At 43.2% G+C, this 25,130-nt stretch overlaps 1 protein-coding gene across 6 annotated transcripts in view; it reads right to left on the bottom strand.

The window, feature by feature from the left end:
* The window catches only part of ULK1 (unc-51 like autophagy activating kinase 1), an 88,365-nt gene that overhangs the window by 31,369 nt on the left and 31,866 nt on the right, over positions 1 to 25,130 (bottom strand). For all 6 annotated transcript variants that reach the window (XM_090120743.1, XM_090120739.1, XM_090120740.1 and 3 more), the window contains 6 exons: positions 20,865 to 21,038; positions 19,115 to 19,188; positions 16,462 to 16,563; positions 9,707 to 9,765; positions 5,777 to 5,859; positions 1,263 to 1,313 (listed from right to left, as the gene is read on the bottom strand). In XM_090120743.1, the coding sequence (XP_089976869.1) occupies positions 1,263 to 1,313; positions 5,777 to 5,859; positions 9,707 to 9,765; positions 16,462 to 16,563; positions 19,115 to 19,188; positions 20,865 to 21,038 (543 nt within the window). The remainder of the gene's footprint in view (positions 1 to 1,262; positions 1,314 to 5,776; positions 5,860 to 9,706; positions 9,766 to 16,461; positions 16,564 to 19,114; positions 19,189 to 20,864; positions 21,039 to 25,130) is intronic.

Genomic DNA, 25,130 nt, shown 5'->3' with positions numbered 1-25,130 from the left:
TTTTCCATTCTCCTGGCGAGTGAAGCAATGGAACAGCTGGAGGTAGGAGATGAGTTGGTGAGCATGCAAGGCAGAGCTGTGGGAGTCCTTCCCCGCCCATTTGGAGATCAGACTTTGAAGGCTTTTTCCCAGAGAGCAGAGGTACAGCAGGTGCTGAGTGTTGAGCTGGCTTAGGAGCAGTCCTAAACAGGCAGAATCTTTTCCTGCCTGTTGAGCAGTCCTGTTTCCCAGGACTCACACCACATCTTGTTGGCTTGCAAGCTCCCCTAAACCAGAAGCATCTTTTCTTGCCCGCAGGACGGTCACCTACATACACAGTTAAAAATCTGTATCAGAAATAACTCAAATTCTGCTCTGGACCAGGAAAGAGACTGAAGATCAGTGCAGACTTTAGATGTGGAGGAATCCACTGCAACACTTGTCCAAAGGGCTCTGTGTTCAGAAAGCACGGGGCACACTTCCACTGAAATTCCCAGCCCTCATGTCGGGCACCCCAAAGCAGCCACTGCTGGAACCCTTGGCTCTCTTACTTAAGAGATCAAAGGCCTGTGAATATCCTTCCAGAAGAAAGTAGATGACTACACAAAATTCCATCAAGCCAAGTCACCTGGCCAGAGAAGAATTATATCCCATGCATTGGCAACAATTCTGAATTACTTTCCACCAAAAATAAACCTCTGAATTGCAGTACACGTGGTTGAAAGTTTTCAAAAATTTTGATTCAGAAGAGGAAAGAATTTTCAACAGAAAACTGCTGTTGTTTCAACAGAACTCCTCTAAACTAAAATTTAGCAAGAATTTTGAGGTAAACACTGAAACAATATTTTTAACTGGAACCCACAATTCAGCAAAGCCAACCTAAGGTACCACACCTAGAAAGTGATGACAACAATGTCAGCTTCCTTTGCCCATTCACTGTACTGAGCTGTCCTACACATATAGGTGAAAACAAGATCTTCCCATATAATCCTGTTTATATCCCTACCGGACAAGCACTCCATAGAGAAGAGTTAAATGCATTTCAAAGATACTTTTACTTTTGAATTAGGTTTCTAAATAGCCCGCACATTCTCCCTCTGAAGATAATTCAGCAACATTAAATACATTCTGATGGCAAAATCTGGACATGACACAGTAATGACCTGTGAATCCACACCTGAACAACAAGAAAACATAAAGCAGCCTTTTTCTTTCCTTTTGAGCTAGCAGCACAGGAAGATGTCATGGTTTGGAAACTGTTGTAATGAAAATGCAACACTTACATTTTTTCATTGAGGCACTTGCATCCAAGAATGGGTGATGAAAAAACTCATCTGAAAAAAAAAAAAAACAACACAAGAGCAATGAGTCAGTGAAAGGAAAAGACTGGAAGAAGTTTACAAAGCAGTTCAAGCATAACAAGGTACAGTAATTTTTACAGTATTTTTCCATGCAATCTAGTCACTTAATCATGGAAGCTGACTACTGCAGGCAGCACTGGTAAAGAATACAGATGAGACTGGTAAAGATGTGGGACTTGTTCCACAGAAAATGAAGTTGTCTGGATCCAAGAATGGGAAAAAAACAAAAACAAACCCAAACAACAACAACAAAAAAAAATAGCAGCTCTTGTGCTACCAGGCATCTCTGCAACATCAGCTAGGGGTGAGGAGGGAAACCAAGTGTGCCACTTACAGTAATGAAAAAAGGCAAGGAGAAAAAAAGCTTTGCCAAAAGCATGCCTAGTAGTAGTGGTGAGTCTCAAGCGTGTCCAAGCGGCTTTTCCTTTCCCACAGACTATTAAAGAATCTGGTAATGTTCTGCTGCAAGATACAAGCCTGAGCTGCCAGAAGCACTCACTAAATTAATTGTGAATAATTCCATCTTTCAACAGCTATCGCAGTTGTTGCAGCTACTGAGGACCAGAAACTACGACTGTGTCAAGAGTTGGCAGGACTGTGTCAAAAGCTCTTATCAGCAAGAAAAGGCAAATGCTAAGATGCCAAGTAGCATCAAAAGCCATAATTCCTAGTTGATCAGAATGACAAGTCACCCTAATCATAGGGATCCAAGGGAGATACACATTTATAGTATTGTACTGCCACTAATTCCACAAAAGAGACAAATGACTTCTATTGAGTGATATTCCATAATACACAGAGGGTAACTCATCCTGCATTCAAGGCAGAAATGCATCTTCCAAAAGGCCACCACAGTATTGCAAGACCAGAACTCCTTATGGCACTTGTGCTGGTATATCTTCACTCATCATAGGAGAATTTTCTAGTTATCCAGGTCATGAAATGTTTCTGTCTTGGCTAGAGACTCACTACACGTTTTCCTGTCCTCCTAAGTAGCTTGATACCTTCATCTTCAATCCACTGCACTTTTGTACTGATTTTTCTTATCATGACCAGTAATGCAAAGCAACTCAGCCTTTCAGAAGTATTAGTCATGGATCACCACTGATTACTTGGCCAACTGCAAGCTGTTCAACTTGTTTTCCCAGCATGGATTTCCTGTTGCAACACCCGAGGTTTGCAGACTCCTGAATTCTGTAAACAGCTCCTCTTTGGCCAGACAGCTTTCCAGAAAGCAGAAACTGGTTTCAGTTCTGTGGGGCTTATTGTTTTGTTTAACATAATCCCTTTCCCCTCAGCCCATTCTTGCCAATGCAGTGCCAGAGTCCTGCAGCCAGAGCCCACCCGTTTGGTGCTCAGCACAACAGAAGTAATGGAATTCTCTGGCAGGGAATGCTGGAATCTCAGATAACATTTTCTGTGGATGGAGAACATCTTATTCATCAGGAGCTGCCAGTCCACTTGACTTTCATGCTGCTTCTTCAGCCCACTCCTCCAGAGGTACCAGCCTCAGCTCAGCTGATTCAACAGGTTATGTAGTAACATCTTAGAGGGTGGAAGTGACTATTTCTTTCACGTTTTCCCCTCCAAACTGCTTGTTAGTTTTTAGTTGCTAGTTAGTTGTGCTTGCAAAGACACAAGAAATTGTAATCATCAACAGGCAGCTTGCAGTTTTAAACTCTCCTTATCTTCCTCTAGATAATCTTGAGATTGCAAATTGCTGGTAGAACATCCAACTAAAAGGAGCTTCAACCTCATGCAGCGCAGCTGTATGGAGTACTGAGATGTGGAGGATTTCTGTGGAGAGCACTGCTCGTATCTCTAAGGGACCACAGAGGGCCTCAGGAACCAAATAAGAGCAGCCCTGGCTCAGCAGCACACACAGATCCTAACCATCAGAGCACAGGAGGGTAAAGGGGACAGCTAACAAAGGTGCAGACCATCAGCCAAATTAGACCTTTTATAAATAGCACAGGTGAACAGAGCAGCTTTCAGTTAGTTTGCCAGCAGCAGGCCAAAACACCTGTCTACCAGGAGAGCCATCTAAGGGAAGAGGAGGCAGGAGGAGATCTGCTTCAGACAGGATCTTGAGTTGTAGGGCATTAACACTTTGTGTGCAGCTGGCCACGGGCAACAGTTGAAGACATGACAAAAGTTGGGCACAGGAAGTGCTCTCAGCTAAACAGTGCTACTGTTTTGGCAAGAGGCACCACCCAAGCTGACACTCTAAGGAAAAGCCTAAAGGTCCATTCAGCAAGTGTATTTCAGACTCTGAGCCCCCAGGAATATAAAAGAGCTGAAGACCTAGCAGCAGAAGGCAGCAGAGAAAGGAAAACAGTTGGGTCACAAGCAGGGATGAAGCTCAGATTTTTAGGCAGAAGTAAAGAGTCAGAGCATAGAAGGAAGAAGGGACGAGGCAGAGAACAAAACTGGATGATGAGGAAGAAGAGTACTGGTCTTTACTAAATCACTGCTCTGGCACATGTTTTCCTCTTCACTGAGGAGATACTGTAATACAACATGAATAGAGCTCAGTGGCTGTCTGGCATCCTTCTATAATGCACAAGGAACATCTCTAGCATAAGCTCCTTTAACAATACATTCACAAACTCTCCCTAAGAAATAATTACGTATTACAAGGACATGCCAATCTGTAGAGCAAAAGATCCCATATGTGATTAGGGGGAGAGAATCTCAATCCAGTAAGATGCTCTGTAACTGTTGTCCTCAGTGAAATCAAAGTATATTATCTTAAATTTCCAAGAGTAGAGAGACAATGACTCATGCACTCTATTCTGAAGAGGTACAAAACCAGCTAACAGGGTGGCTAAAAAGGTTCACTAGACTCCATTTCTGATAGCAGGGAAATGGGAACCTCAAATGTATTTTTCTTTTGAGATGTACAGCAGCATGACAAAAGAGGCAGAGATCCACAACCCAGATAGAAGATCTGCAGGGGCTACTGAGAGAGGTGCTTATATTCAAGTCAGTCTGTCAGTATCTTCAATAATTCTCTTTTGAAAAGGTTTGTTTTCTTATTTCTGCAACATTGTAAACAGTAGTCCTTTACATTCAGCATGCAACAATTGCAATCAGACTTGTCAATCCATATGCTTGCTTTACCCAGATGACAGTGTCCTCAGAAAGGCACTCCCATTATCTCTAATCCAAAGGAATAACAAAGGCTGCAAAACAGCTTATCTTCATCAACTAACACATGCTGCCCCAAAGGAAACAATCCACCTGAGCTGATAAGCAACAAAGAATAACAGAAAACCAACCCTTAAAAGACAAGTAACAAATCTTTTTATCCCAAGTTGGACTCTAAAGTCATATTCCGAAAGTATGAGCTTACCCTTATTCAATTTATTTTTGCAAAAACCAGCCAATTGTGTGACAACCTGATCTAGCTGTAGATATTCCGGTTCATTGCAGGGAATAGGCTGGGTGACCTTTAAGAGTGCCTCCTGACTCAAGTGATTCTGTAACTGTGTTGTGATACTGCTCAACTGATATTTCACACAAAACTGTGGGCCCTGAGACCCCAGCAGCAGGGAAAACCACTTAAACAGGCTTGCCCAGCACTAAGCACCACTCAGATGCTGGGCAAGCAAAACTTAGCATTCCACCAGCAGCACAGACCAGTGAAAGGCAAGCTGCTCACTGCTGTTCTCCTCTGCCTTATGAGGACCATATGCTATCAAGACTTTGGTGAGAGACACTATTCTTGTCCTGATTTTCACCTGAGAAAGGGCTGTGCTGTCTTTATCCAAAGGAAAGGGAGAAGGAGAAAAGACCAGAGCTGCCTTAAGGTGACTTGGTCCTTTAAGGGACTTGAGAAAAAAATTCCACACTGCCTGCTTTCCTCAAGATTGTGACTTTCAGAAAAGGCTCTTCAGGTCTTTTAGCTCAGCTAGACACATCTGGAAGAAGCTACTACAACCAGAACTGCCTGGCACCTAATATTTGTTCTCAGCCTAGAGGGTATTTAAAAAAAAAAAAAAAAAAAAAAAAAAGGGATTATCACTACAGACCCATGAAGAGGGGAGTTATTACCTGAACTGACCATTAAATTGATATAGCCTGCAGCTTTTGGAAGACACTATGACAGTTAAGAACTGGGACGCACAAGTTGCACATTTCACCTGATCACATGCTGAACACTAAAGACAAACTACAAAAGCAGAAGCCAGGAGAGGGAACATAAATTAGAAAGCATTTGACGAAGTCTGCCAAATCTCAGGGTTCAAAAAACTTTACTGGAATCCATATGTGTTTCCAGCACATAAATAACTAAATTAAACCAAGATCATTGAGTCTCCCAGGCAGATAAACACAGGTCTAGTTGCTTCTTCAAAACTACAAACGTTTGTGCAGTGAAGTGGCAGAAGAAGGCACAGACTGGCAGCAGAACTAAAACTGGAGTGGTCTCTTACCAAAGTCCATGCGGTCCTTATGATTGCGCTGCAGAAGGCCCAACAGTAGCTGCCTCAGGTGGCTTGATGTCTCCCTGGGGATGCTAGGATTGAAAACAAAAGCAAAATAAGAGACTCTCAGTCTGTTTAAGCTACTTCTGCATATTCAGAAAGGCAAACTGCAAATGCAAACTCGTGTTTGTCCCTGCTGGGCTCACTGGAAAGAGGCTAAACAGAAACATCTCTATTTGCATCCCTGTTTGGCTTTTACTCCCCATTGTAACTGCTAAGGCTACAACTAATCTAGCTGTAGTGGCCTCTCCCATGAGCACCTGCAGTTCCCCCTTCAGCAGCAGTGCCAATACCATCCCTCCAGCTCTCAGCTCAATCCAGTCAATAGGTAATATTTCACACTGAATAAAATCTCTTCTACTTGCTCTAGTGGGAATAAAGAAGTCATTAAAATGAAGCAGTTCATGAGAGGAAGTTTCCAATTAAGAATCTGGTGGTGAATATGTATCTCCAATTACTACCATTTTATTAAGGCATTTCTTTTTAAACACAGCTGGCAAGTGACCTTTGTCTATTTGCTTCCCTGATATACAAACAACATTTATTAACCAAAAGCCATTAAGATCTAAGCATCTGGCACCCAAGCAAGCTAAAATTAGTGCAGCTATTTCCCCAGCTTCCAGTATGACTAGGAAGAAAGTACTCCTCTCAATGGTCACTGCAGAACAAGAGAGCCAGTAAATCACTGTTCTCACCCCAGTCCCACAGGTAGACAAGAGAGAGGTCAGGGCAGATATTTGCAACCCCAATGTACTGTGAGAAGCAGGGAATAAATGAATGGATTAAGGAAGGGAAAGCAGAGTTCAGCTCTTGCATAAGTGGATTTAGGTCTGTTACTTTCCTCTGTAACCAGAAGCACCATTAGGGCCTGCAGCAGCAGGTCCTGCGTGCAGCCAGAGCAGAGTTCTCCAAATTAAGTGTAGGTGGCTCCAACTCCTCTCAGTATTAACTGTGTTTATCACGGCTGTGCCCAGCACGGCCCCACGGCCTGCCAGGCTTTTCCCAATCCCCACACAAGGGTCAGCCGAGGTAATGGCATGAGTGCTCAGCACAGTAATTTGAACTGCGTGGAGCCCGAGCCTGCTCAGTAGCACAGCACATGGTTCACTCGGGCAGCACTCCACTTTGCTGGGCTGGCATCACTTGCCACCCTGAAGCCAAGGCTGACAGACATTGGGAGAAGCAACTGCTCCTGCACAGCTTCCACAGACAGGGTGGAAAAGAAGCTGGGTCAAATGGAAGAGAGAAAGAGTGCTAGTTGGCTCTACCAGAATTCCATTCGGTCAGAAGTGAAACCGGAGATGTTGGGCAAGGTGGGTATTTATAGGCTTCATAACTATCTGGTTATTTTTCTGTGAAGTCCTAGGCTTCATCTGTGCAGGAATTTGAATCCAGTGATTCCTAGAACAGAGAATCATCCCAAACATACACCACCCCTCTGTTTGTACTGGAGGAGACACTTTTCCACCCCTGACACTGAAACAGCTGTGTGCTCTTCCCAGCCTGACAGAGGAGACCACAAGGACTCTGCGTGGGATGCAGTTAAACTAAAACTCAGTTTGAGCCAAGAAAAACAACCCCTTGTCAAAAAGCACGTGCCTTAGAAGCACACTGAGTGTGCTTCTCTGGATACCCGGGATACCACAGCTATCAGTCTCCTGAAAAATACATTAGTGTTGCAGATCTGCAGTCCTCTACTGTTATCATCATCATTTATTTATTCAAAACACAAAGCACTCATCCAAAATGAGCCTGTTTCCCAGCAATGACTTAACTTTTGTATGATTTTAAAGCCAAGAAACAGGCAGGTCAAGTAGTAGACCTCAGATGCTAGAACAGACTGATGAGATGGCAGATTAACAGCCTGTTTGCCTCCTCCCATCTCTCACCTCTAAAACATCAAGCTTAGAAACCTAAGCAACAAAACTGCCACTTTCCTTCCTGATCTAGAATGTACTTTGCCATGCAAATCAGGGCAATGAATGTTAATTACTTAGATCAGTGCTATTAAAATTGTGAGGCCTTTGGGCTTGTTCCTACTGCCATGGGCTCCCCACCTCAGAATGGCATTTCACCTGTCAGCAACAGCATCAGCTTGGGAGGTAGAGGCTGCTGGTAAGGATTTAATCAGCTGTTCTTCCCCACCCCATTCCCAAGCCAAAACACACCATCTTCCATGGTGATGCTGGGGAGGTGGCTGCCAGCACGCCTAGCCCCAAGGAGAACAAAACCAAACACTGGCACTGCTGCTATCTGAGAATGAAGTCCTGAGTCGTTTCGTGTCCCATCCTGTACTGGCAGGGCTGGCAGGGGCAGTTCATTTGTGTTTACTCAGGAAATAGCACAGATTGCAGCTCACGTTAAAACTTACAAACTTCAGAAAGCATTAACACAAAGGCCACTTCGGTTCAACGTCTACGGTGAAAAAAAATAATGGGTTTGGATTTAAATATCGTGAAATTTGGGAGTTCAAAAGTAGAGATGAGTGAAAATAGTAAACACAGAGCGTCTATAGAGAACTCACAACAAAAAAAAAGGACTAATCTCTATAAGAACAGACATGCAGTCCTCTTACAGAAGAGCTTCGTTTCTCCCCTTGGCTGTCTCCTACAGCACACATTAGCCATGCAGCAGGGCAGTGTGATCAGAGACAGGGAGCTTATTAATTGCAGTGATTTATTTCTCTCTTAATGAGAGTCACTACCTCAAAGGTGAGCAGCCATGTTTTACGCTTGTGTACAGGAAACAGAAGGTCTGCTTTCTGTTTACACAGACTATGTGGCTCCAACTATGTGTCAGTGGTTTTGCTCTGAATTGTTTTGAGTGTTTTACTCCATCACACGCTCAGATTCAATCTAAAAGAATACAGACCAACTTTGGTTCTGATCAAAATTTGCCTCTTTGCCACAGATCAAAATATGAAGTACTTACAGGAGAACTGAACGCTTAGCACAAGCCATTGCTAATCACTCTGGCTTCTTTACAGTTTTTTCCCCCCCATCTCTTGGACCTGTCTGAACCGATAAGGAAAAATCCATACAAAGCAACTCAAGGAACTTCCTGCATATGTGGTTGCATTAGCAGCTCTGCCAAACAGAAGCTAACTTTCTGGGCAAAAATGCCTTCCAATATTTGGATATGTAATCTGGAACTTCAGTCTTTTCCTCTACTAGGCTGAGATTTCAAAAGCACACATGACGCTTGGCTTTAAGAACACAGATCAAAAGTACAGACCACAGCAACAAAATCAAAATATACTGACAAATCAGAGCACTGAGCTAGCTACATCGCTAGGTAACATACACCCCTGGGATGAAAAGAGTTATCTTCCCTGTATGACCCATGGAGACTGCAGCAGTGTCCATTTCCACAGAGGTTATAGTATTTCCTCCTATTAGCAGGATGGACGCAAGCAGTTGCTGTCCTGACACGTGAGAAACAGCAATGTGATCTACACAGTCAGGTACAGCAGATTACAGGAGAGAGACTGCAGTTTGGCTGCTTGCATGACTCAAGAATTGCCACGATTTTTATTTTATTCTTAATAAATAGCTGTTCATAGCCTCAGGAAAGCCATACACCAGAAAGGACCACTGCCAGGTTCCTGACATCATTAAAATCCTGATTTTTTTTTTTTTTTTTTTTTTTTTTTTTTGCAATAAAGGAGAGTAGCATTATCTATAGAAAGAGAGAACACCAACTATGGAAATGCAATGTTCTTTCTCCGTGCCACATCACCGTTGGTTTAAGGACTGGGGCAAGGCAAGTTGCCAAATATTTTACAGTCATCTCTCAAATGACAAGCTGGGAGCACGCAGGGATAGGTGTAAAGACAGAGTAAACAAGTGCATACAAACTGCAACACTGGGAAATGCTTACTTCGGCATCAGCATCTTGTTTTTCTCATAGAAGAGACGAAGATCCTGTGGGCTACTGGCCTGTAGAGGAAAAACAAAACCAGTGTGTGAAACAGCTGACAATAAAGGAAGAGCATCAGCATTTCTATTTCACAGTTATTCTGAAGAGCAGAGAGGCACTTTTCAAACCCTAATAGACACAATCAGAAGTTGCAGCTTGCTTTAGTCTAAAAAGCCAGAGCTGATCCAGAGTGAAAATACAGTATTTCAGCCTCTTGCCTTTCTGTCCCTGACCTGGTTCTGCCCTGCTCCCCCTTTCTGAGGGCTGAGCATCATTTCAGTGGGCTCCAGTGCTCAGGTCAGAGCTGAGCTAATAGCCTCACTTAGGAGGCTAAATAATTGCAGACGTGAGGAGTCCCAAATGACAAATGGCAGCTCCTGCTGCCAACATGGATTACTGCTGCAGGGTATTTAGAAAAGGGGCAGAGTCTGTTGACAGACAAGGAATCTGAAGAAATCAGAAACATCAGGAAACAGCAACAGAATCAGTTTTCTACTTTAAATCCAGGAAGCTAGAAGGTCTCAAGCTACAGGTCCTATTTCTGCACTAATGTACACAATTACTGGAGATGTGGACAAGATCCCAAATTCTGAGAGCGGAGATTAAAAAAAAAAAAAGGCTTGGCGCAAATGAGGTTAAAAATAACATTTCCAGTACAGAAACGCAGACAAAGATCTCCTAACGTCATTCCTCCATTTGTTTTATACAATGAATAAATACAGACTAGGAAGCTAACCCCAATGTCTTAAGCTTTTCTGCTTAAGCAAAGTCTCTTTATTAAAGAGAGAGTAGGCTGGGATGACAGACAAGGTAAATATAAACAGGGAAGGGAGATTAGAAAGATTCGCGTGCAAGCAATTACTGGGACGGCAGAACATTTAGGAAAGTGTGAACCAGGAGGCATCAGGCAGCTCTCCTGGCTTTGTATGCTCCAAAAACCCTCAAGCCTTCCACCTACTTCCATTTCAAAACTGGAAGCATCTAAGGTCAATTAAGATGCTTAAAATGGCAAATTAGACAAGCCAACCCGCAGATGGCCATCACAATACCACTAACACAGCACGGCTGGAAAGGCAGCCACATAAGATGCTGTTTCAACATCACCTACTCCCTCTGGCTGAAGATGAACATAAAGTTAAAAACTATGAGAAAGCATAGTACAAGACTCTGAAAGAAACCAGAGGGAGCTGCTAATGCCAACAGACTGCTGTAACACTGATTAGAGCAACACTTCTTTGCTTAGTGTTAGCAAACCAAACCTACTAGCTTTTCTATCAACTGGTACCAGTAAGACCAAAACAGGCATTGCTGTTTACACACTCACCCACCCAGATCCTTGCACAGACAGAGCTACTAGATTCCTAAGAGAAGGAAATCAAGCTTTCCTATAATCTTTCTGTAATAATCTATCAAACAGGAGGTGCAAAATACATTCTTGAGAAACCATTAAAATGAACTGAGTTTGGCAAAGCATGCTGTTATGCAGATGCCAATCTCTGTCAACATTTCCAGTCACTGCCATTCAATTTGATTTGGTAAAACTCCATTTTACACCTTACCCCTTGCAGATCTTGCACTTTAATTAGATTCCTAATATTTGGCAAACTTCAACGAGGCAAGCGTACACACTGCACCAAATGGCTCAGCCACAGCGCTCTGCAGAATGAAAAGTACGCCTGACAATGAACAAGAAGGAACAGAGCTCTACTGCAGGGAAGCTGAGTGTCTGCTCACTTGAGTGAGGCACAAGCCTTGGCTGTTTTCTCTGTTAGTTTCCTGTTGCAACAACTCAATTGTTTCACAAATACAATGAAGCTCTGATCTATTTCAAACACTGCTTTGTCAGAAATTTTCCTGGCAATGAAGATGGGGTATATTAAAAACAGCACATACACAAAGCCATTAAGAAACCTCCTCTCAATAGAGGAGGTTTCCACCCAAGCCAGTGCTTAGAAACAACATCCTCAATAAAGATCACCTCTTCACACAAGACGCTAGAGGAAGGAACTGAAATGACAGTTCTAGGTAGTAAGGACTCCATCTAGAGAGATACTGATCTATGGAGATACGGCCTATCTAACCAGAACACTAGGAAATCCTTGTATGCACCTAACAACTGAACCATTCAGGGTACACAGAGCCAGCTGCTACCTGTAGGACAGCATCCATCTGTCAGAAACCAGGGTACAGAATGGGTAATTCAGCTTTATTTTCCCCACGCGTAGGAGACACAGCAGCAGGCCAACTCCTGCCCTTGCTCCTCCTCTCACGTTTCTCTGGAGCAGCTGCACTGGTCTGGTTTTGTCTGTCCTTTCTATATATATAAGACAGTCAGACAAATTCACTCTTGCCACTCTGCCCCTTTGTCCTGAGCAGCAGTAGAAATATGTTTAGCCAACACAGACATTCAGCAGAACCTTGCCAAATCCCACTTGGTGCTGGCTGCCTGCAAATAAATTGCACCCAACAAGCAGTCGTGCTTCCAGAAGCACTGAGCACTGGATTTGTTGTGCTTGGGGGGAAGCTGGATGCAAAAGCAACAGAGCTCAGTCAGAAAAGGACCAGAGACATTCACACCCTCAGTGAACAGCGCTGTCAAGTCAACATTTCATAGCATACGTAATGGTATCTGCTCCAGCTAAGTGGCAAGCATCCAGGGGATCCTGAAAGCACAAGTAGCAGAAAAAAAGTTATATATATAGATAGCTATATCCTTTTTCCTTAGCTGTCCATGGAGGCTTTTCTCTCAGCTCCCAAGAGAACAAATACAAGGCAAAAAGCCCGTGGCTCACTGACCACAGCAACAAGTTTATTACTGTGCCAAGTTCAGGTACAGCAGCCTACCACCACTTTTTAACCTCAGTGAGGCATACATCTGCCTACGGACATAGAGAGGGGCTCTGGGAACAGAAGAGCAGCCTGCCTAGCAATAAACCAGAAGTTCAAATTCTGGGAATGAAGTCCTCCTCCCCTACTTCTTTTCAAGACCCTTTTTACAACACAGCAGTTGTTTTAAGTGATATATAATCCTAGTACTTACGCCAATTGAATTGACTCAGAAACAAAGCAGCAGATTTGGTACGTCAGGCTTAGAAATTAATTTTTCATCTACCAGCTAGCTGGGACAAGAACATACGCACGCAAGTTAACTCTTTCAGAGCTGCCAGACCAGTAACTTGTGCTCACTCCCTCTCTCCCTTCCCTGCTCCTCGGCTCTCTTCATGCATCAACAGCACACTGCAGCCATACAGCAGCGAGGAAATTCATGCAAGACCTCCAGCAGCAGACAACTAGATCTCCTGGTCCTTAGCAGGACCTGACAGCCCAATCTTTTCATCTCTAAGCACAGGAGAAAGCTGCTACACTCTCAAGGCATTTCTCAGGATGGCAGCAAGACCTGGATATACACTGTTCAACTCCTGTCCTGGGTGACAGGAATGAAGAGATGCAAGTGCAGACCACTTATTAGGCAAGGCAAATTAACAATTCCACATGAATGCAGTACTCAGCAAATCTGTTTATAGGGATTATGAATCCTATTAATCCCATCCCTGTGGCAGACTCACTGTTTTGTTTATGGGCATGTTTAATACAAAAAGCTCCTTATGACAGCTTCACAGGCCATCCTACCAACTGTTCACACTGAGCATCTGCAGCTTCTTTCTTGTCTGCATGCAGGGAAGGAACAGGAATGGCTTTGGGAAGTTGCCTTGGATGACCCAGCTGCAGTTAAAATTAAAACTTCGAGACAACTATAAATCACATCCACAGACACACACTCACATACACACATCTCTGTCTAGATTTACAAGCACTTTCTAGACTGACAGCTGCCTCAGCCTTTCCATACATGTTTGATCTTTTCTCCATCTAACCCAGTCCCATAAAGCCCATTTATTTTTAGACACCTAACTCCTCCTTGCTACAGATAACACCGGAGTCCTTCAGGTTTGCATAGCCATGAAGTTGTCTAATTGGCTCACAAACAGCTAGAGAGCCCAAATGCAGCATCTTTAATTCCCATGGGAATCTCAGCTAGCTAGAGATGAGGTGCTGTCCTGGACAGTCTGGAAGGGAATGCATTGTGAGGATTTAGCCTGAAGAGGTTACCATGAGAAATCCAGTTCCTGGCTGCCCTGTACAACCAGGCTTGCTGGTGACACCATGCAAAGTGAGCCTATTATCTCTCCATCCATTTCTAGATGTGCCCCCCATCAAAGCACCAGCTTTGGAGTCTCCCCAGTAACTCTGGTCACAGGTCCACCACTTTATCAACCACCCTTGTCTCTCCTCTTAAAAGCCTGCAAACAACAGCCTGCCTATCAGCAAATTCTTACAAAACAGTCATGCCAACAAAGAAATAAAATTTGTTAACCTTTAACTAGATTTCCTACATCTGCGCTGGACAGGCTTCATTCACCTGAAACTTGCAGCCTAGAGAAAGCAGTTTGTGACACAGTCAAAATAAATAGAGGGTACACAGAGAACCATCTGGGCTGAGATTTTCTTTCTCCCTAATCAAACAAATCCACAGCTGCTACTGCAGTAACAAATGAGGCTAGCATTTTGTTTCAAAACACAAACCCCAAAAGAGAAAAGGGCATGGGGAAAAAAGTAAATCAAAACAGAGAAATAAGTGACCCCTCAGCCCAACAGATGCCAAATGCATATGGGAGAGAAAGAAGTTATTGGGTCAGGCAAGCGCAAAGCAATGATCAGGAACTGCTGGGCAAGGACTGAAGTACCCCTTCATTGCCCAATGCAAAGCCAGAGAGTGCCATGGCTCAAAGGGACACAGGCATTGCAGGATTGCCTCACCTCTGTGTGAGCCCGAGGACTCATGGTCAGAATAACAGTAGTCCACTGCCCATCTTCCCACCCAAAACCTTGGTTGAAGAGCTGAATGAAACTGACTGGTATTTAAGTTCTGTGAGAAACCTTCTCTCTCAGAGCAAACATTTTTAGAACAACAATTCTGTGACATGCTTCAATGACCAATAACAAAGGCTACCTAACTCTTTTCAAAGAAATCAGATGCCCCAAGGTTGTATGAAATATTTTAAGTGGAAAAACTTAAGTGAAAAAACACCTGTGAAAGTCACACAGGTGCAAGCTAACACCACCTGAAAGAGTACAACATCACAGGCCTTCAGAGACTGAAAGGCTCCAAGGGACAAGACTTAATTGGTGCAAGGCTCCCTGATGCACACAGGGTCAAAACTTGCTTTCTCCACACCCATTTTCTTTTTCCTTAATGCACAAATATTTTCTTTCATCCCAGCAGTCATTTTCTCCACTCAAACAAAGACACCAACACTAACAACAAGTGGATGCAGCCAGCAAATGGGAGCCATTCAGGAGTTTCCATCTACTTAGTAGGGATGTCTATGAAAAGGAAACATGCAAAGGAAATGAAGCCTCGTGCTAAACAGAGACTAAGCTGGCGGGTAGAATATAAGGCACTGAAATGGAATAGGCATATAGCAACAGGGAAAAAAATTACTCTGAGGGGGGGAAAAACGTTCTTAGCTCTGAGATAAGAATCAAAACATACCATCAGTTTATTTCTGTATTTGTACACTGTTTCCTACAACAGACAGTGAATTCACTTTTTCCCTCCTGGTGATATAACTATATAAACATTCAAGGTCTCATACGAAGTTGTCAAGAGGTGTGGAGCTATAGCTCAGAAAATCCTGTAGCACAAAGTTTGGCCTACTACATGAGCATAGATTCTACTCCTCCTCACCTCTGGAGGAAAAAAAAAAAACAGGATGAAGAGAAGTCAGACCATGAGGGAAAAAAAAGGCCACAGATCACATATGCCCTAACTGATCTGAAGCCAAAGCGCTGCCATGAACTGGAACTGACATCAGTATGCAAATCTGTGGTTTCCTGTTTTTCCATGGATTAGACAGATGAGCTCTGCAGAACTCAAACATCGAATGAGTAAAGAAGCATCAACAACCTGAGCATCTCTCTGCTATGCTACAAGTCAGCAAGGAAAACACCTGAGAAGCACAGTGCTTTAAGTGGTTGTAAGGAAGAGTATGCAGATCTCATTGGGCATGGAAGAAAAACTAAGTAATATGCAATGTACTCTGTCACACTAATGACTGGGAACAAGACAAACATACAGTTTAGATTAACTCCAGTTATATATAAGATTAAAGGTATGTGAAGCAATCCTGAAGCAACTTGTGTAAGATTGAAGTAAGTTCTCCATCAATTGGGAATTTAAAATTAGAGGATGTTTTTCAAAACTGATATTTTCTAACTCAGTCAGCGTTTGTGGCATAAATTACAGGGTGGAGTTTTACCAGACTGCACTGTATTTGAAGGGGTTTGGACTTGATCAACTTAAACATTTCAGGTTGGAAAGTATTGCTGTGAGATGACAGAAGATCCTTTAGCTAAGAACCTAATTAGCTGCTCTAAAAACAAAAGTTACTTCAGCTGCTACACTTTACCATCAAATCATCCTTCAAATTAACTTGCAATTGTCCTTTCATAATTGGTATTTGTAATTCTGTTGTAATCCAGCATTAAAACATAAAATACCACACTGCCACTATGCTGGACTGACAGACAAGGGCAAAACTGTTCCACATGACAATATAGATTAAAGATACTTCAGGGGAAGTGGATTTAGAAAATAGTAATAGTGGATTTGAAAAAAAATAATGATCCAGAAACCTTAGATCTAAGCAACTCACCTGAAAAGGAGCCTTTCCTGTCAGACACTGATAAATGATGGTTCCAATACTCCAGAGGTCAGCTTTGGCATCGTAGTGTTGAGACATAATGACTTCTGGTGCCTTTTTAGGGAGAGAACACAAAAGATGTCTGTTACAAAAGATGCAGATATTTTTGGCAGCTGCAAGAAAGGAGCAGAAGTCACCAATATGCTTTAAAAACCGCTATGCTGTTACTCCTCTTTGGGGAAACAGTTCTGTCCCATCCCGAGCATAGCATTTCCTGCTGAACCAACTGCACTCAGAAATTTCTTTATATTCTGAAGCAAAGCAAACTACAGGTAAATGACTTGAGAAAAGCAAAGGCTCACACTGCACAGGTAAACTTTAGCTTTTACCCTGATCAGCATCACTTGTATTTTCCTTATTTAGCCCAAGATGGCAGCATATTAATTATGCTCCAGAGCCTGCTGCCAAGGCCACAGTTTGGTTTCAAAGCCAAATCTGTGTGCTGCAGTCCAGCAGCGTAAGCCCCACTGTGCCTCAGACTCTGCTTTCCAACCCCACACTGTCCTTGGCTGCTCTCTCCCTGGCCTGCTCCAGAAGCTGGTCATGGCATGAGCTGTAGGTTCAGCACACAGCATGCATGGGGAGCAGCAGCAATGCAAGAGGGGCAGAAGGGCAGGCTTGCTAATCCCACACATTTGTAACAACAGATTTCATCGTAGCACTGCCAGCATGGAACAGGATCAATTTTCTAGCAATGTTAGGTGCAAAGGCCACATGTAATGGAAAAAAGTGGCAGTGAGAAAATTAGGGACAGACAAGCTCCTGTCAACAAGAGAAGGAGGGATGACACCAAGCAAAGCCAGAGGACAAGAACTGCAGATGGGGGCTTCAAGCCTCACGTGACATGGATCATATCGGCATTCAGCCACAAAGCTTGCTGTGGCATGGTTAACATGCCTTTCTTTGTAAAGAAGCAAAATGAAAAGAGCAGCAATGGGCTAAGAGGGAAAAAGGGCTTGCCTTCCTCCAGATGTTCCCAGCTAATGCACACAATCCACAATAGCAATAAAGAGAGGTTTCAAATATCCCCTAAATTTCAGTTTCACCCTCCCTACTGAACTTCCCTCAAACCTATCAGTAACTAGAGAACAACATGAAGCATTCTGAGATTCCCTGTCCAGAGGTCTTGAAATTAAAAATACAAAATAGCAAGCAAGAGGTCATTGGTAATTTCTTCCAGGCTTTAAAAAAAAAAAAAAAAGAGCCAGACATTTTGATTTACTTTCATAGGAGACTCAGAAAGAAAAAGTATTACTAAAAATAGACATTTCAGGAAACTCTCCTAGGAGAAAAAAAAATGACATCATCTTCATATATAGCATAGTTCAAATAAACATCAGACTTCAAAGAAAGAGAGGAAGTCTGTTTTCCTTGAGTTTGTACTGTGGAACAGACTATCAAACACACTACCTCTGTGGAGTGCAGCACAGTCCAGCCTAACTCTTTGCCTAAAGGGTTCAGACTTAAAAGCATGCGAACGAGCCCATGGTTCCCAAAGCACTTCTAAAAACTTTAGCCTAAACTGATCTATTACAGCTTTTTACTTTGAGCTCAGGCACCCACAGTCTGGTTTTGACATTTTTATTTCCAGCTTGGTTTTATCATTTTTAATCTCACAGACTTTATGCAACACAGAGGTCCTAACTACTTCCATGAACACAAACAGCAGATCAGCTCCTCACATCCTGGTTCTAGACTAAAACGTGCAAAGGAAGAGGAAGGGATCACTTTTTTTTTTTCAATCCCATCTGTTTCTCAACCTAAGGAGCCACCCTTGAAGTAGTTGGTTTGGTGGAAGAGTCGGTGTGCATAGAGTGATTAAAGTAGTGAGTGAGAGCAAGTGAAACAAACAGAAGCAGACAGGCTCCATTTACATCAATTCCCTGAGTACAAAACATACTATGCTGTAAGTTAGCAAGAAAGGCAATATCTGTGTCTAAATATGCTCATAAGCCTGAGAGGATTTTGCAAGACTGAAGAGCTAAGATCAGTTGGAATTTTACAGAACTACTATTACACTGGGACCTTCCTCCCAACATTCTAGCTTTCACAAAAACAACTGCAAGACTCAGAGTGACAGTGGGCTTGTGGAACCACAGCCTCAAAAAGGCCTGCTGAAGCAATGATTTACTGAGGTTCTTCAACAAGGAAGCAACACATGAAATACAGCCAGATGTGTGAAATATCATCCTGGCCCTCACCCACTGTTGTTGTTGCTTTGCTTGTAGCAGAGGAATTACATTTCATTTCCCAGTGCCTTCAGCAGAGAGGCTCTGCTCACCCCTGGGAGATGCAGTTTTTGGGAGCAGAGAGAAATGAATGTTCTGCTTTGTTTAGTTTTACTTATGAACAACTCACCTGAAAGTTAGACAACAGCTCAGGCATCTGTTGTCAGGCACTATCAGCAGCTAAAACTTGGAAGTATCCCTGCCTAACAGATGTTCAGTTTTTTGGTTTGTTTTTTTTTTTTGTTTTTATTATTTTTTAGACAAGTATATAAAAATTCATTTTCAGAGGGGGGGGAAGACTAATGAAAAATGAAGTTTTGTTTCTGGGGAGACAAAGCAAAAGCAATATAGAAAAACTTGTAAGCAAGCACACTTACCATGTACATTGGTGAACCACATAAAGTTGCTGCCATCATATTATTCTGCAGGTAACGGGCAAATCCAAAGTCAGCTACAAAAAGAAACAGAGGTGGATCAAGATCAGACACAGCAGTTCTAGAGAGCCTGTACCTTCGCTGTTGATTCCCATAGTTCCTGTGAGTCCTCACAACAGGTAAAGTACCCCACCTGAACCATAAAACAACAGACACCTCTCCTTGAGCATTAACATTCATGTGCTCATTGCACAATGCAGACACGAGAAAAAGGAAAACCAAGCTGCTTAAAGTATTCAGAAGAACAAATTCTCAACTATTTTCAGAAATCAGCAGTAACTTCTCTGCATCTACTGGCCTGCATTCCAAAAATGTCAGCTGCTAAAATTTTCTTGACTTCAGAGATGGTGTGCCAGCTCACACTAGCCAATTCACCTGCCGCTGTCTCAGCTTTCAATTTGCAGAAGTGAAAGTTATCCTCCATTGAAAAGTGTAACAAGCATCCAAGAGAAACCACTGCTTGCCACCATCAACAGTTCTTGAACTGCCCTACTGAAAAACAGTCTTAGTCTGTTCCTTTAGAGGGGAGAAAGCTGAACCATTAGTTCACCTGATGGAAAAGCCAGGGGCTAGGAATATCAATATGAATTACATCTACAGGTTACTCAGCATCTGATCATATGATATTAAGAGGTTCTCTCAAGGTTACTAGATATTTCAAGCCAGGAGATATCTGACACAGCTGTTTACACTGTCACCTGTCACTAACTGGAATAGCTAGCTATTCCTTAGACCACTTATTTCTCAGGGAAGTGGATGAAGGCTGAAGAGCAGCAATGGAGCCCTCCTGTGTCTACAATTCCCAGTCACTTCCATCTTCCAGATAATTCTGCACTTCAGAAAATGAATCAGCCATAGTCAAATTGGCAGCAGATTTAAAAAAAAAAAAAAAACTTTTCCACTGAACACTACTTCTCAACTAAATGAGAGCCCTTTCTGCACACTGCAGGGTTCAGGCAAGAAATAGCTGTATTTAATCAGTGTCAGCTTCAGTTTGTGAACAATACTATGACCTGACAGATTTCCGCATATTTATGGGTGATACTAGGCAGCACTTGTTTCTGAGGCCTACAAGGGATAAGTGGAGTTTCTGGAGCATTTGTCCCTACTACTGGACCAGCTATGCTACTTGCCATCTTCCTTACCAAATATGCAGAAAGTGAATTTCTTCAAGACATAGCTGAGAAACCTGGCTCTAATTCAGACTTTGAAATGCACCTAACTTCCTTCATGCTGTGAAGCCAGCCAGAAAAGCAGTGAGTTTTAGGCCTTAGAGGCACCAGCATTTACCCTCAGCTCTAATAAAAGACATGCATAAATCACTGCAGCTGCTCTTTTCTTGGTAAGCCTGGAGATTACAAACCTATTAGGGCAGGTTAGTATCTGTTTTTACAAAGGGAGGTACTGTTCAGCTTGGAAACAGAGCAAGACTCACTCAATTTATTTTGCATTAATCTGTGTCCTGACAGAGCAGAAAGCTCTGCTGACTGGAGGCTTGCTGAAGTTACCTGAGCTTGGCTATTTCTGGCAGAGAAACTAAGTGAGGAAGCAATAAAACATTAGGACATATTAAAAAGCATAGAAATTCCTTTTTTCCTCCTAGACATTTCCCAAAAGAAATTGAGGCTTGCCACCTATCTGTAACCAAACTCCCCTGAGAGGTGTTAGGGTGACACTTGTAACAGGGTCTTACCAATCTTTATGCGAATGTTGTTGGGATTTGATTTCCTGCCTCCAGCATAGGAAAGGAGGATATTCTGTGGTTTCAGATCCCGATGGATGATGCCTTTGCTGTGCAGCATTTTCATTGCACCTGCTATCTGCTGGAGAAAGAGCCTGATGGTGTCTTCACTAAGTGTCCGCATAGCTACAGAGGAGTAAAAAATAACCACAGACGAAAGAATTACAATGGTTGTTCTCCAATGAGCCCAGAGGATAGATACTCTATAGCAATTAACCATAATTTGGCATTCTTTTCTTCCACATAAGGTTTTTTTTTCCTCCACACACTATTTCTAAATTATTAAAGCAGACTTTTTGCATTCCTAGTTTATACAGTGGCCAAGGCTGTTTTCAGCCTTCAGAGTCTAATGGTTACGGTGAACTCAGGTCAGCAACAGATGCTGAATCTGGCTTATGAGCTGGGCCCAAAAATGACATTTGATGAGGTTTAGGGCTTCCCTCAGCAAGAGCTGCCAGCTAGATTGAAGCTTCCAGCCAGACAGGGCCTGCAGCCTGATGACTGGAAGGCCTTTGAGCTATGGTCAACAGCAACCAGATACCTAAGGTTACAGCTTGAGGAGAGTTTGTTTAAACCTGGAAACACAGGCACGATTAGAATTTGTGCCTGTAGAAAGAATTAAGGCCACCAGGTATCTGTAGCACTGGGATACAAATCCAAGTCTAGGCCTAACCCTTGTGCATCACTACCCACTAGAACAAACCATAATTCCAATGCAAATCCAGTGTTGGAATATGCTTAATTTTAATGAAAGTACCCCTAGCAATTGGCCCCTGCATAGTCTATTTGTAAACAGATTTAAAAAATAATCAAATTCTGCAAATATGGAAACACTGAACTCCACTCTCCTGAGCTACAGGCTTCCTAAAAAACACGGTGTGACAACTAAGAAACATAGAAGAGATTAAAATAATATTCAGCTGGACCTTCTGATCAAACTGAAGCGACATAAGCTCTTGTTATTCTAAGAGCCACAGGTATGAAACTGTTGCCAAAGGCAGGAACAGCCTGCTGAACAAACCACAGGACCAGCAGCGCTACCAGCCTGCTTCCTTATCAGTCACCAAGCAAGTCAGGCTTAAAGAAAGCACCATTCCACTTAGAGTAATTTCTTTTGTAGAAGGTCCCTGAAAATAACTTGGGACTTCATTAGTGTTTTTCCAGCTGCTCTCTAGTAAGACCTTAAAACAAACTGGCAGGAACTTCAAAACGCTGCTCTACTTCATCTGCTAGAAGGGAGGAATCCTTATGAAAACACACATAAGGTTGCAAGCAGCTTTAACACAACACAGGAAATTAAAAATCTAACTTTTGAAATATGCACATGGGAAAACAGCAAGGGACACAGATAAGTTAAACAATATTTAGAACAGAAAGCCTCCCACCACTCCCAAGGCTCGCTGTTCTGGAAGGAGGCACAAGCAGAGCTGAAATGTCACTACAGCTATCAGCCAGCCCTGGACTCGTACATGTGACAGCAGAGCACGTGTACATAGAGTTTCTCTCCCCTCACTGGGCCTTCTTCCCTCATGAACTGGCACTCAGCTGGAATCCAAAAAGAACACTTCTGCAATAAGGAGAGGTTCTCTGAAGAGATTTTAAAGATAGCAAGAGGCAGCTTAGACACAAGTCTACCAAACCTACTTGCATCTTCTGGAAAAAGCACCGCCTGCTCTTTAACAACTGCAACAGGGAAACTTATCCAGAAACAAATCACCAACCTTACACAGAACAGCAAGAGTTCCAGAGACTTCTGCCCAACTCAGCTCAGGCCCAGGAAAGGACAGGTTGTCTCATTTTCTCCCAGACAAGAAGCAAAATGTGGAACTTGGCAGCTCTTAATGTTAAGCTAGCAGGCAATTATGAACTGCTGGCTAAGTACGCTTTGCCTCTAGCAGAGAAGCTGCTTTGTTTAGAGCTTTGTCCTGACCTGCAGCTCCAGCAGCACGCTGCATCTCTCCAGGCATTACCCTCCCTTTTACATAACATGGTGACTGCAAGACTAACACAACACTAGCCATCATCCCTCAGCCAGGATCAGGAAGAAGTAGTCAGATAATAAAATAAGGCCTCTAAGTTACCAATCTCTACAAAAGAGAAGTTCTGTTAGCAGCTCTTAAATCTGCAAAACTTTTATGCTCTCACATGGCATTTAAGCTCTTGTCCTGAGCATGCAGAGAGTCCTCCAGTTCATCTGCTGTGGCACAAGGAAGGCACCATGCTGCAGCATAGCAAAACTGGGCACAGGTCTGCTAGATTCTTGGTAGCATGAAGTCTCAAGACTTGTTGCAGTGCTGCAGGGCAGGGCTGTGAAATTAAGAAGCTGCCCTCAGCAACAAAGTGAGCTACATAGGGAGCATAGGGGCATACCCTTTACCTCACTCCATTAACAGACATCGCAACACAGGAAAAACAAAGGCCCTTATCTCGTACTCAGCCCATCAGTCTACCAAATGACAGCAGCAATCTCCAACAGAAGGACAGAGAAATAAATTCAACTGTCACTGTCAGAGACAGGAGACTCTGGAGAGTTCAGCAAAAAAGGAATACACTTGTACCTTCAAGCTCAGGGATTCAAAACCCCACAGTGGAAGCCTGAAGGGTCAGACTCCTGGTCCCTTCACACTTTGCAGCATCTGGATTTTTCAGAGTACTGGCAATAACTCATTTTGACACATTCTTCCTACAGACATCTTTCTCATTTTCTTCAGACTAGCAGATTTAATTCCACATCAGGTCACCTTGTTCTACAGCAACCAGGAGAAGCAGCATTAGCCACGCTCCACCAGAAAGATTTCTGACAGCCAAAAACATTGACACAGTGGTCTGCAAAAGATCTATAGACAACTCCCATTAGCATAAGGAGAATATATAGGACACTCATTCAATTCAGATGTGGAGAACAAAACAACCCACTGTCTCTACTGCACCTCAAATGGGGAAAATTGCACTTCTGCCCCTGCAAAAAAAGAATTAAGAAAAAAAAAGGGGGGCAGTTTCTCATCCTCCCCAGCAAACTGCTGGAAAAATACTGAGCTTGCACTGCAGTCCAAGCTTCTCCATGGAGGCCTGTGGTCAGCAACACATTCTTGCAGAGAACTGTTTCACAAGCCTCACTTTGCTGCTCCTGAGAAGTAATAATATCCCTGTGTTTATTTTCATGGGCTCCACTTCAGTGACGAGGCACTCTGCTTACTGCCCTGGGAACGGCTGCCTCACAGGTCAGTAGATCAGAACAAACATCGACTGCGGGTCAGCACAAGGCCTGCATGCCTCGTTGCTCCCAAGGCACAGGAGAAGGATGGAACCACCTAAAAAGGTGGTTTGTGGGCAGCTCTGTGCAGGCATGCAGTGCGTGTTCCACCTGGCAAGGGGCTGCCAAGCAAGCTGTAGCACACAGGCATTGGCAGCTGATCCAGGGGTAACACAGAGTATACTTGATGGTTACGTGACATTTTCCATTTTGGAAAAGTTATTTAGGGAAAATAATTTGTCTTACGGGTCCACAGGTATCTCAGACAGAGATCTGATGCAGTCACACTTATTCCCCAGAGGCCAGGCAGATTTATCTGGGGTCCATCCCACAGCTCCCCCAGCTCTGCTCACCCAGCACGTGGCTGGGGTGACTCCTGGAAGGGCTCCTCCTGCACGAGCCAGAGCACTGCCATGAGGCAGACTGAGTCTCACCATGGATATTCTTAATTGCCCAGCTGAAAGGGGTAGCACAGACATCTCACTCACAAAGCACTGCCCACAGCTACTCCAGACTAGAAGATGACAGCTCCTTGCATGTTTCATGGTCAAACCAAGAAGTGTTCTGTTCAGATGCAAAGTTCTCTCCAGAGATGTGATCTCCAAGAAGCGGCTTTTTAGAAGAGTCAGGAATACATGCTTATGAACTATCTACAGGAGCCTGTCCTGTCTCAACACCAATTCACAGAATTTAAAGAAATTTTAGACCAACTGGCTCTGATCTCTTATTATAAACCACAGAACTCAAGTTACTCACACAGCAAAACCAGCAACTTCTGAAATGCCTCTCAGTTCTACCATACATTGCAGAGATCCACCTCTGCAAGCTCAATACATACCTTTCATTTAAAGCCGTGATGGCTTTAAATCAAAGATCTCATTTGAACAAGATCTATCAGAAAAGAAATCATTAAACAACACAGAAGCTCTGCTCAGTAGAACATGTACAATCTTAGCTTGTACCAA

This window comes from Phasianus colchicus, chromosome 18 (assembly GCF_987193195.1).
Source record: "Phasianus colchicus chromosome 18, bPhaCol1.hap1.1, whole genome shotgun sequence".
NCBI classification, from domain to species: domain Eukaryota; kingdom Metazoa; phylum Chordata; class Aves; order Galliformes; family Phasianidae; genus Phasianus; species Phasianus colchicus.
Note: the sequence above shows the minus strand (reverse complement) of the source record. Positions and strands in the feature narration are given on the sequence as shown.